Here is a 12,166-nt window from a genome sequence, read left to right on the forward strand (position 1 = left end):
TTTCTTCCAGAGATCTCAAAGCTACTGATGTGTAATGAAATGAAGGTAGTTGTTCACTCTGCACTGGAGTAGTGAGTAATGTCACCAGGAACTAGTGACCTCAGCTTCAAATGTGGTATCTGCTGAAAAATAGATACCACTTCTGAGAGCTGGTTAACATGGGAGGGGGAGGATCAGGTGTTGTCTCAACACCCACATTCTTCTGTGTGAGTCACAGCCAGGGACCCTTGCTGCTGAGACAAGGTGACATGGTGTATTTACACCACCTGCTAAAGGTGCAAGATCAGCCATGATGCTGATTAAACACCATCCCCTTCCAGACTGTGCTACAGAAGTACCTACATACAGCCAATATGCTTCAAAAAGAAGACTCATTCCCTTCCAGGAGCTGAAGGGGCTCCAGGGAAGCTGCAGAGGGACTATGAGTTAGGAACTGCAGGGACAGGACAAGGAGCAATGGGGAGAAATTGAAAGAGGGGAATTTAGATTAGATATCAGGCAGAAGTTTTCCCTGTGAGGGTGGTGAGACACTGGCACAGGGTGCCCAGGGAGGCTGTGGCTGCCCCAACCCTGGCAGTGTTCACAGCCAGGTTGGCTGAAGCCTTGAGCAACCTGCTCTGGTGGGAGGTGTCCCTGCCCAGGGCAGGGGTTGGAACTGGATGATCTCTAAGCTCCATTCCGACTCCTTAACAATCCATCAGTCTATGAATCTAATGTATAAACCTTCATTTCTCCTGGGGAAAAACATAATATGCCTGAAGAACAAAACCATTTTTCCCCTGTCTGTGAGCATTAACGCTAAATTCCTGAATCATCTGAGGAGTGGAAAGGGCTGAAAATTAATCTGTTTGCTGCTGACTTAGAGTGCCTGAATTCTGCTCTGTGACCAAGTGCCACTTGAGAATGTATTGCACTTCTGCTTGATTAACTGGAATCCAAAATACAGTCCTAGAGCTCCAACGCAATCTCACCCTTGCCCCTTACTTAAATTAGTCAAACCAGACCGTGCAGAAGGGTAGATGAAAATATCCCAATGCTGCTTACTCCAGAGTTGTTTCAGTGCTCCATGGAGCTGAAGCATCTGCTGTGCCTGTACAGGGACCCCACTCAGTGCCTTAGGAATTTAGGGAGTAGTATGAGCTGTGCCTGGAATGTCTGATCTCTCCTTTGGTTTTTGCCAGGGAGGGATGGGCAAACTGAAGGAGGAATTAGTGTTCTTTCTTCTCTGATCTGAACTCCTTTGAGTATCAGTTACCCTTTGCTGCAAGACATTCAAATTTAACCACTGTTTAATTAGTTCTATTTATGAGTTTTCTCTTATCACCTCAAGTTCTTTGTTTCTTGCTGATGCAGAAGTTAACAGCATCTCACAGATGTTGCAGAAGCTCTTCTCAGATTCCAGAGATGTCAGAGAGGATTTTTCTGTTCGGAGGTGTGGTAGTGTTCAGTGAAATAATGTATTTATTACTTCATTTCCTGAAATATTTCAGCTCCAGACTTAAAGCTGTTCAAGTGTACATAAAGCATACCCTGTCAGGAAGCTCTGCCTGTAGCAGCTCCTGCTGAGGGAGTGAGCTCATCCCCTTCTCAGGGCAGGCAGTACAAGTATCTGCTCTAGAAAAAGCTGCAGTGTTTGGGTAGACATCTTCTGTCCTCCCTGTCACCCATCCAGCACTGTCAGTCAAATGGATTGGACAGGATAGTCAGGAATCAGCCCAGGGCTGATGATGTCAATGTGCCTCATTCTGTTTGGTTTGATCTGCCATTGTCCTTCCAGTGTCATCCTTGGACATGGTTGGGGTTGTCCCACTCAGGTGAACACTGCTGTGTCTGGCTCTGGCTTGTGACACACTGTGGTGCTTCCTGTGGCTCTAGGAGCTCCTGAAGAGGAAGCATGAGGAGTATATGTGTGCTGGCAGCCCAGAAAACAGCCATGTCCAGGCTCATTCCACAGTGTGGGCAGCAGGTGAGGGGATTGTGTCCCTCTGCCCTGCTCAGGTGAGACTCACCTGCGGTGCTGCCTCCAGCTCTGGGTCCAGCACAGGGAGGACATGGAGCTGTTGGAGTGAGTCCAGGGGAGGCACCAGGATGATTAGAGGGATGGAGCAGCTCTGCCATGAGGAAAGGCTGAGAGAGTTGGGCTCGTTCAGCCTGGAGAAGAGAAGCTTTGGGGTGATCTAGTTGTGGCCTTTAGTACCTGAAGGAGCTACAGGAAAGATGGAGAGAGACTGTTTCCAAGGGCCTGGAGGGACAGGACAAGGGGGAGTTGACAGAGAGGAGGGTTAGATTGGCTATTAGGAAGCAATTCCTCCCTGTGAGGGTGCTGAGGCACTGGCACAGGTTGCCCTGAGAAGCTGTGGCTGCTCCATCCCTGGGAGTGTTCCAGGCCAAGCTGGATGGGTTGAGCAACCTGGGCTAGTGGGAGGGGTTCTGCCCATGGCAGGGGGTGGAACTGGATGATCTTTGAGGTCCTTCCAACCAAACCATTCTGTGATTCTATCATATACTTCTGTCTGAAGAAAATGGAAGTGGAGATCAACAGTCCATATTAGTCTAGACACAGCCTTTGAAATCCTTCTGATACTTACTGGCCCTTGAAATCTGCCCCCTATTTGGCTCCATGGAGGTGCACCGACCTGCAGTTTTACCTCCCCTGTGCTTCCAAGAGGTCTGTGACTCACCTGTCCGTCTAAGTTCTGCCTCAGACTTGGCTTCCTCATGCTAAGGGTTGTGAATTCCTTGTTTGAACCTATTTAGGAATGATCCTTGTGCTGCTGTTTTACAGTGCTGTTTTACCAGTTTGTTGACATTCCTGTCAGGAAGGTGAGAAAGTTTTATGTCAAGTCCTTTCAGCTCTTGGATTGAGAGAAGAGTATTGTAGCATTGCCACAGCTGTGGATGTTGGTTCCTACAAACCTCTGACACTGCCAAACAGCCTTTTTTCATTCCTTTGTTTGCCACCCTGCTCTCCATTGAAAGAAAAGACACTGGATGTGTCAGGAAATTCCTTTGTTGTCCTGATGACAGCCTAGTACTATCTTTAGCCTCATATTCTGGAATTGCAAGGCCCAGCCTTCCCTTTATGAGAATACATATGACCTGGAGGAAGAACTTTCCTAGCAATAAGGTTGTTGTTTCCACTCTGGAACCATGTGAATTGTTTAACTCTAAGATACTACTTCACCTTACAAGCCTTGGCCTTCTCAGAGGAGGAAGAAAGTTCCTATATATAACTAAAGTGCTGTGGAAACTACACGTGTGTCTCTCTAAATGTGAAGCAATGTGTCCCTGCTCAAAGCTGCTGCACACAGGTTAAGAGAGTTCACTCAGCAGTGACTCCAGGACAGTGAATGTGCTGTAAATCTACACCCTGGTTTCTCATGGTCATTTAGCCTATGACTACAAGACTGTCCCAGTGGATACACAGAGAGTGGGACAGTGTGTCTTGCTGCCTCATGGGCTGGTAGATCCTCCCTGAACATCCAGTCTTCCTCCAGCCTTACTAATCCCTTCCACTGCTTTGAGTGGAGCAGGAATCTCTCTGGCAGCTTTTGCAATAGGCAGAGCACAAGGTTCCTTTCTGTTCCCAGGGTACAAATACTCTTCCAAGTGACCAATGCCTCAGGAACCTGGAGGCTTGTTGGAATTTTTACTGCAGGTGCATGCAGGAACATCTGCCCCAAGGGCAAGTAAAACCTGTTCCCTTTACCATGTGCAGCTCCATGGCCTCCTCCCTCATACATTACAAATCATCTGTGGTGTCTAATCCTCTTTTCTCTTCCCAGGACAGCGTAAGTGATCTCCTGAAATTGCTTTCAGCTCTGGGAGGTAGGCAAGGAGCCAGTGGCCGAAGGAGAAGGGTTTGTCTAGTGGAGTCTAGAAGTTAATCAGGTTTTAACCCTTAAGTTTGATAGGAGCTGTGACTTTCAGAAGTCTGATTTCTTGGGGCTTAGGACCTCCTGTTGCAATAGCTCTTGTCAGCTTCACAGAAGTTTGCTTGATTTACTTATTTCTTATAATTAGATGTAACTAATGAAGCTTTCTTTGGGGTTCCATCCTCTGGGGAAGGTGCCTGGTACCCTGAGGAGTTCCTTTGCCAAAGTATAAACCCTCCTCACTCAGAACATCTTTTCCAAGCAAACGAATGTTCTGCCAGGATACTTACACATAGTCCTTTTCCTTTTGGGCTGGTAGTCATATGGAGTTCTGGTGTCACATACCAGTGAGCAAAATCCAGCCAGTAGTGTTTGTCTCTTAGACTAAACTTGTCTTTTTCCATTCCCTTGAGTGTTATGATCATTCTGGCATCCTCATGCAAGCTTAGATACACTTTCTCTGCTTGCCTTGCCTTCTGCTGCTTGAGTCAGGCTCTGGAAGTTGTCCTTCAAGTTTCTGCTTTCATTGTAGGACCTCAACTGAGCTTTCCTCCTTTAAAAACTACAATCCAGTCTCATTGCCTCTTTTGCAGACATTGTCCCCTTATGACACTGTGTTGTTCCATAGTGTCTGTCCTTGTCTAAAAACATGTTAACCCCACAAAACCCTATTAAACCCTCATTCAGTTCTCCTGTGTTGTTTTGTTCTGTTCTTGTATGTGCCTCGAGACTGTAAGTGCAAGGCTGGAACGCACTTTGTCTGATGTTCTCTCCCAGATGTGCTCTTTTGCAGACATTGTCCCCTTATGACACTGTGTTGTTCCATAGTGTCTGTCCTTGTCTAAAAACATGTTAACCCCACAAAACCCTATTAAACCCTCATTCAGTTCTCCTGTGTTGTTTTGTTCTGTTCTTGTATGTGCCTCGAGACTGTAAGTGCAAGGCTGGAACGCACTTTGTCTGATGTTCTCTCCCAGATGTGAGTTGTGGTAGAACAGAGAGGGAACGTGATGTGGTGGTAGAAGAGATGAGGAGCAGAACAGCACAGGAGTGCACTGCCTTTTAATCCCTTCAGCCAGGTGATAAATGTGGCTGAGGGCCACTGATGCCTTTATGTAGTCTCTTTGCCTAATCCAAGCTCACTTAGACCATACAAAGGTTAATTTGTGGTGCTGGCTGTTACTGATGTGATTCAAGTGGCAGTGTGAGAGCAGAGAACCCTGCCAGTTGTTTAAAATCTAGATCTTTTCCCCCTGTAATTCTGTGATGGCTCATCATTTTACTCCTAGTAAATATTTCTCATGCTAAGAACAAACTTCCTTTTATAGTATCCACATGCTGCTGCTTCTACTGAATCCAGCATGGAGCTGCTTCCTATTTCTGATTGTTCACTCACACTCAGCAGCTCCTGCGTGTTCACGTGTTCTGTGTCTCTTTCTCCCTTGGCTTTTTTAGCCTTGTTGATCTATTATTGTGACTTTAGCCAAACAGCTTTCAGCATTTAATGGGCTGAGAGCAGGAGTGAGCAGCTCCTTCCTCTGCCTGTGAGACCATGATGTCATCAGCTATTTGGGGTTCCTTTGCCATCCGCTGCTCTTGCTTTGGTGTATGTGGAAAGAATGTGAACAGCACTTTCCAGATGTTCTCAGGGCAGCTGGAAAGCCATAAATGGTTTGTTTTGTACAGGAATATTGCTGATCTGTTTAGGAGATGACAGTGAGTATAATCATAAAAACATACACTTGACAGAGCATGCACAGCTCTCTGTAGGTTTTTGGGACATTAAGTGAGTCCATAACTTGTTCAGGACTTGTGCTGGGAAGGTGAACTCTCTTTCTGAGTATGCTTCATAGTGTCTTAAGGGGTTGAAATGGAGCTTAGAGATCATCCAGTGCCAGCCCCCTGCCCTGGGCAGGGACACCTCCCACCAGAGCAGGTTGCTCAAGGCTTCATCCAACCTGGCTGTGAACACTGCCAAGGTTGGGGCAGCCACAGCCTCCCTGGACAGCCTGTGCCACTACCTGTTTCCACCTGCTCTCCTTCCCCTCTCTTCCCTTCCTTCCTTCAGTTTCAGCTCCTGAATGAAACACAGCAATGTGCTTCTGATCTCCTGCATGGCAAATGCTGGTTTGTTCATGCAGAGTGTCTCTGAGTTTTCTCAACAGTAGAAGAGTGAAGAAAGAAAGATGATCTAGTTTTAAACTCCCAGTATATACATATATATAATATTTGGAGTAGTAGGAACTCCTAAATAAACACAGGAGTGTTTCATCTTGGTGCAATATAGAGTAGGAATTTGGAAGCTGTTGGCTCTCATGCCTCTCCAGGGCTGGAAAAAGCATCACATCTCACCCACTTGTGGTCTATCCAAAATGGCCTATTTTGGGGGAGAACCACTCACTTCCTTCTTTAGGGTGGGTGAGTGTTTTTAATGCATTAATTAATTTTTATTGGGTAGTGGAAAGACTGAGGTCAGAGCTGCACTGTGGTCGGGCATGCAGGAACACAAGGTGGTAGGAAATAAAGCAGCAACACATGAGAGCAGAGAAAGTTTAACCATGGAGAGTTTAAAATAGCAAAGCTGAGCCAGATGGATATTAAAAGATATGACTGAATCAAAACAACAGGCTAATATTAACCTGGGTCTTGCTGGGGGAGTAGCAAACTTGTTTGGTTCATTTCTCTTGTGTATCCAGTGTCCAAGGTATGGTGCCTTGTTTCAGCACCCTGACCTCTGGCTTTGGTGTTGTCTATTAACCTCAGTACATTTGCAGATGACACTGTGTTTGGTGGGAGTGTGGATCTGCCTGAGGGTAGGGAAGCTCTGCAGGGAGACCTGGTCTTGATCAGTGGCTGAGGACAATTGCATGGGGGTCAGTAAGGCTGGTGCTGTCAGCATCCCTGAAGGTGTTTAAGAAACATCTAGATCTGGTGCTGGAGGATATAGTTTAGGGTTTAGGGGTTCCAGCAGTGACAGGTTAATGGTTGGACTTGATGACTTTAGGGGTTTCCAGCCTTGAAGGTTCTATAATTCTATGATTTCTGGCTAGTGCGGGATACAAACTATGAGGACAATATCGGTTGTATCACTGGGATTTTTTTTGCCAGGCATCTTCGTTCAGGAGTGTGTAGAATATCCTTTTCCTTTGACAGTGGTCTGTAAACTTGTCCAGCATGATTTCTTCCCTGGCTCCTCTCACAGTTCAGCTTGTACAGTTCCATGACAGCAAGGCAGGAGGAAGTGCTCTGGAAATTGGAGCCAAGAAGGAGCACAGTTACATAATTGTACAAAAGAAAAGGTTTTTTTGTTTTGTTTTTTTCCTTCTCATATCCTCCTGCAAACTGAAAAAATGTGTTGGAAAGCTGGATGGAAAAACTTCAGCATCATTCACCCCTGTGAGGACATGAAATGGATTGAAATGTTCCACCTGTTTTATGGCTGTTGCTTTTCCTCTTGCAGGTTTGACATCTACAGGAAGGTGCCAAAAGACCTTACACAGCCAACCTACACAGGGGCTATTAGTAAGTAACTTCTTTTTGATGTCCTTGCATACCCCTGGTCTAAAATTAAAGATCCTTTGGCTTCTCCATCTCTGGGGAATTGTTTTAAAGGGATATGAAACACTGGAAAGAGTTTGTTGCTGAGGCAGCTTGTTTTGCCCGGTGTGTGAGATCATGCTCAGCAGAGCAGTTTGCATGAATTCAGAATCATAGGGTCATGGAATGGTTGGGGTTGGAAGGACCTCAGAGATCATCCCACCTCCTGCCATGTGCAGGGTCATCTTCCACTAGCCCAGGTTGCTCCAAGTCCCTTCTAACCTGGCCTGGAATACTGCCAAGGATGGAGCAGCCACAGCTTCTCTGGGAAACCTGGGCCAGTGCCTCAGCACCCTCACAGCCAGCAATTCCTTCCCAATATCCCATCTAACCCTGCCCTCTGGCAGTGGGAAGCCATTCCTGTGTGAAGCCATTCCTCCTTGTCCTGGCACTACAGTTCCTACACAAAGGTCCCTCTGCAGCTTCCCTGGAGCCCCTTCTGATCCTGGAAGGCTGTTCTGAGGTCTCCACACAACCTTCTCTTCAGGCTGAACAGTCCCAACTCTCTCATCCTGTTTCCATAGAGGAGATGCTCCAATCCTCTTCTTAGCTTCGTAGCCTCCTCTGGACTTGGTCCAACAGTTCTGTGTCCTGTTGGGGACACCAGACCTGTCCACAATATTCCAGGTGGAGTCTCACCAGAGCAACAAAATCCCCACAACAAAAAATAGTGAGGATATATTTTCATGAAAGGGAACTCCTAAAAGCTGGCACTGAAATTCCCTCTCTGGTAGCTCTCAAAGTAGCTGGAGGGCTTTTTGCTGGTATCTTCCCATGAACAGAAGCAGTGAATCTGTGAAAAACACCTGGTACAAGCTGCATTCACAGCTGATGTCCCCAGGCTTGTGCTTGCTGAAGGGACTTGAGGAACCAAACTCCTGGAAACAGGGAATCCAGGTTCTGGATCCATGAGGAGCTGTGTGGGTGGCAGTGTGAGCTGGCCACTGGTGAAGATGAGTTGGGAAACGTATTTTGCTCGCAGGGTACTCAGGGGCTTAATCTGATATTGTAGGTGGGACTAATGAGCAGAGGTGTGGTTTGGTTGTTTCTTGTAATGCTTTTGAAGAGGAAACATTGCTTGGGCAGGAACCACCGATAGTGATCCACTCTCACTCTGTGTATCAATACATAGACTTTGGCTGATACAAATCTCTTGCCTTGGGCCCCTGTTCCTTCCTTCCTGCTCCTGAGGGAGGCTGGAGGCTGAGTAATGCAATTTCACACGATTATGTGCAGCGAGTGCGCTGTGTGGAGCAGTAAACATCGATCAGGTTGATCCTGCCAGGCCCGTAATTACCCTCCTAATGCAGCTTTCCTGTTCCATTGAGCACAGACTTCCTTTGATCATGGAGCTGTGCTCCATTCAGCCATTCCTGTAGATGGGTCAGTAGTCTTGTATGTCACTGCTGACGTGAGTGATGTCACATCCCTTGGTGACAGCAAGGCAGCAGCGAGCACTGAGTCAGGACCAGTGAATCAGTGGGCACAGAGGAAAGCCCTTTGTGAGCTTAAGAAACCTCTTGCTGTGAGGATGGTTGAAGACTTAGAACAGGTTGTGGTGTGGAGTCTCTGTCCTTGGAGATACTCAAAAGAACTAGCCCTGGCCCCAAGCAACCTGCTGTGAGCAGGGGAGTGGGATGGGATGATCTCCAGAGAGGTCCCTGCCAGCCTCAGCTCTCCTGGGCTTTGTATGAGCATACCCTAAATATTGACTGTCAGAGTCCTTCTCCTCGTGCTCTGCCCACTGAATTATTGTATCCCAACTCTCTTTTGGGTTTGCTGGAACTGGGAGCAAAGGGCTTGACTAAAACTGTTTATGAATTCAGAGGCATATGAGATTTAGTGTTTAGAGAGAACACTTTGAACTTGAGAGTGATTCTGCCTTCCCTTCTGTTTTGGAAACTAGGAGTTCCCACAGTGTAACTGAGCTCCCTTTGAGAGTTTGTCTTGTTATGAATCACCTGCAAAAGAGTATTTTAGAAACAACAAAAAACCACCATCAAAGGCCACACAGTGTTAGGCTTTCTGATCTGAAGTAAACAGCTCAAGTGATAAGTGTTGTGGGAAGGCTCAAAGGTTGTGACTCTTCCTTAAAATTATTAGCTGAGTTATTCCTCTATATTGTTATTTGCAGCTTCTTAGGCTTTGATTTTCTTCTCTAACTGGTTCTCCTTCTTTTTCTCAGAGAGGTTTCAGACAGCCTGATAGAAGCTTTTTGAACCACACAGGCAACCAACAAACTGGTGGCTTTGCCTGTGTGAGGATCTGGTGAGCAGCTTTCCTAATGGGCTTTCTGTCTGACCAAGCCTGTGGCTTGTAATTTGAAAGCCACTAATCTTACTTGTTGTAGGAGGCCATGAATGAGACCAACCCATTGCCAGGCCAGTTTGAAGCCTGGGAAGGTTCCATGATTTTGGGATAAACGCCTTAGGGAAGTCAGCTCATAACAACATTGGGGGCTTGAGCCTAGGGGAAGGTTCTCCCTCTCAAAAAATCTTTCAGGGTTTAGTAAAGATGTGAAATTACTATGGCTGCAGCTGGATTTTGGCTTTCTTTAAGTCCTCCAAGTTTTCCAGAGCAGATAAAATATACTCCCTAATAGTTAGCTATTAATTTAGGCTCTTCCCACATGATTTCTGCTGAAGCTTTAGTTCACGATCACTTCTGGTGCTGAAAGCTTTCTGGAATAGGAATGGATTTACTGCAGGATTTCTCCAGTTGCTTTTGGGTTGTAAAAAAAGCCTTTTTTTAAAAGTAGTTTGAGGTTTATTAGGGAAAAAAGCATAAATCAGATTACAGGAGGAAAGAGATGGAAAACAGCAGCTCTGTTGACAGAAGGGACGAAGAGCCAGGGCTGAATGGGCTTCTAGGGGAGAAGCAGATAAGGGAGAGAGAGTGTTTGGTATTTTGGTGGAGAAGAGAAGGTGATCTTGAACACAAGCAAGTTCAGAAGCCAGCTGGAGGGTTATTGAGGCTTCACTGGGTGTGGGTGTGTAATTGTCAAAGAGGCATACAAAATATTTCAGATCTGTTTAAGTTCAGCTAACTCTCCAGCTACAAACATGTTTTTTTAGGAATGAAGGACCCCAAAACAATTCACTACAGTTCACTTGGTGTGAAGTTTGTACAGAACAACATATCCACTGTTGTGGACTTCTCTGCAAAGTGTGTAGAAGTCACTGATCCTTTCTTTACTCTCTTCTTTGGGCAACATTGCCTTCCTTGTACACCCAGCCAGTCATGCCATCATTGTCCCTCTTCCACCAGTCTTCCCAGGCCTTCCCAGCCCTGTTGTAGTGTGTCCTTGGTGCCATGCTAACAGATCTGACTAATATGGTGACAACTTGGCCATGTGTGGCTGTGTGGACAGCAGCACATGCCCTGTCTGGCTGTCAGTTGGCATCTGGCTGGGCAGAAGCAGTTGGGCTCTGTGTGAGGGACCTGCAGCCCTGACAGCTGCTGTAAGGATCCTGCTATGTAACCATTGGTGTGGATGCATAGTTTGCATGCACATGTTGTATGCACACATGGAAATGTTAGCCAGAAATACTCTGTGCTGTTTGGAGGCTCCAGTTTTAAATACACATCAGGAAATATCAAAGCCATGATTCACATGGTGCCTGTAACAGGACCCTGTACTTGCACTTCCTAACAGTTTGCTCCACTTAATAATAAATGCTGTTAATTTTATGCCTTAATATAGACATGGATCCATGTCCTCTGTCTGTATGATGTGTTAAACACTTGGTGTTTCTTTCATTTCTGGTGGAGAGGGGAGGAAGAGTCAGGAATGGATATAGATGGGGATGTAGCAGAAGGGATATGTACAAAAAAGTTAGTGTAGGAAAAAAAACTTGGCAGGCCATCCTTTTGTGATTACAGATTAGCCAACAGCAGCATGTCTGTGTGTCTACACCAGCAGCCTTTGATATATTGATCTTGTTATCATATTAGGGCTCTAAGAAACCTGTAAGAAACGTGTCTTAGATGGTCCTTGGAGCTCTGTGGGAACATCACGGTGCTCTTGCAGTTAAGCTAAGTTAAGCTTTATGCATGGTTTGATTCTGTCTGATCGATTACAGATTAGCCAACAGCAGCATGTCTGTGTGTCTACACCAGCAGCCTTTGATATATTGATCTTGTTATCATATTAGGGCTCTAAGAAACCTGTAAGAAACGTGTCTTAGATGGTCCTTGGAGCTCTGTGGGAACATCACGGTGCTCTTGCAGTTAAGCTAAGTTAAGCTTTATGCATGGTTTGATTCTGTCTGATCTTAGCCTTTAATCTACTTTTCCAAATATCATACAGTTGTCAAATGTGGGTGGTAGAGCTGCACATTTGCATGGAAGCAGGTAAAAGCCTTCACTATGAAACAAGCAGCTGAAGCACCACGTGTGTGAATTCCTATGCTGGGAACGTGGTAGGTGCCTGCAGCTCTGTGCTAAGGAGAGGAGCTCCTGTTCTGCCTCGGAGACACATGAGGCTTTCACATGAGTCTCATGACAAAGACACAGGGCCCTGAAAACATGTTTCTACAAGAACAAGGAAGGGCTGGGGGAGTTTGGCTTGGTTAGCTTGGAGAAGAGGCTCGGGGTGACCTCATGGCTCTCCCCAACAGGGTTGGAGAGAGGTGGGGGATGTCTCTCCTGCCATGGCTGCAGGGAGAGGACTAGAGGGAATGGCCTTGAGCTGA

The 12,166-nt window shown here is 46.3% G+C and overlaps 1 protein-coding gene across 1 annotated transcript in view; it reads left to right on the forward strand.

Moving 5' to 3' along the window:
• Positions 1-7,335: 7,335 nt before the first annotated feature.
• ERGIC1 (endoplasmic reticulum-golgi intermediate compartment (ERGIC) 1) overlaps positions 7,336-12,166 on the forward strand; it is a gene marked incomplete at its 5' end in the record, with an annotated part of 38,792 nt that continues 33,961 nt past the window's right edge. Inside the window, one exon of the mRNA XM_009070556.1 lies at positions 7,336-7,397. Coding sequence (XP_009068804.1) covers positions 7,336-7,397 — 62 coding nt within the window. The remainder of the gene's footprint in view (positions 7,398-12,166) is intronic.

The sequence above is a fragment of the Acanthisitta chloris genome, unplaced genomic scaffold, assembly GCF_000695815.1.
Source record: "Acanthisitta chloris isolate BGI_N310 unplaced genomic scaffold, ASM69581v1 scaffold11912, whole genome shotgun sequence".
NCBI lineage: Eukaryota > Metazoa > Chordata > Aves > Passeriformes > Acanthisittidae > Acanthisitta > Acanthisitta chloris.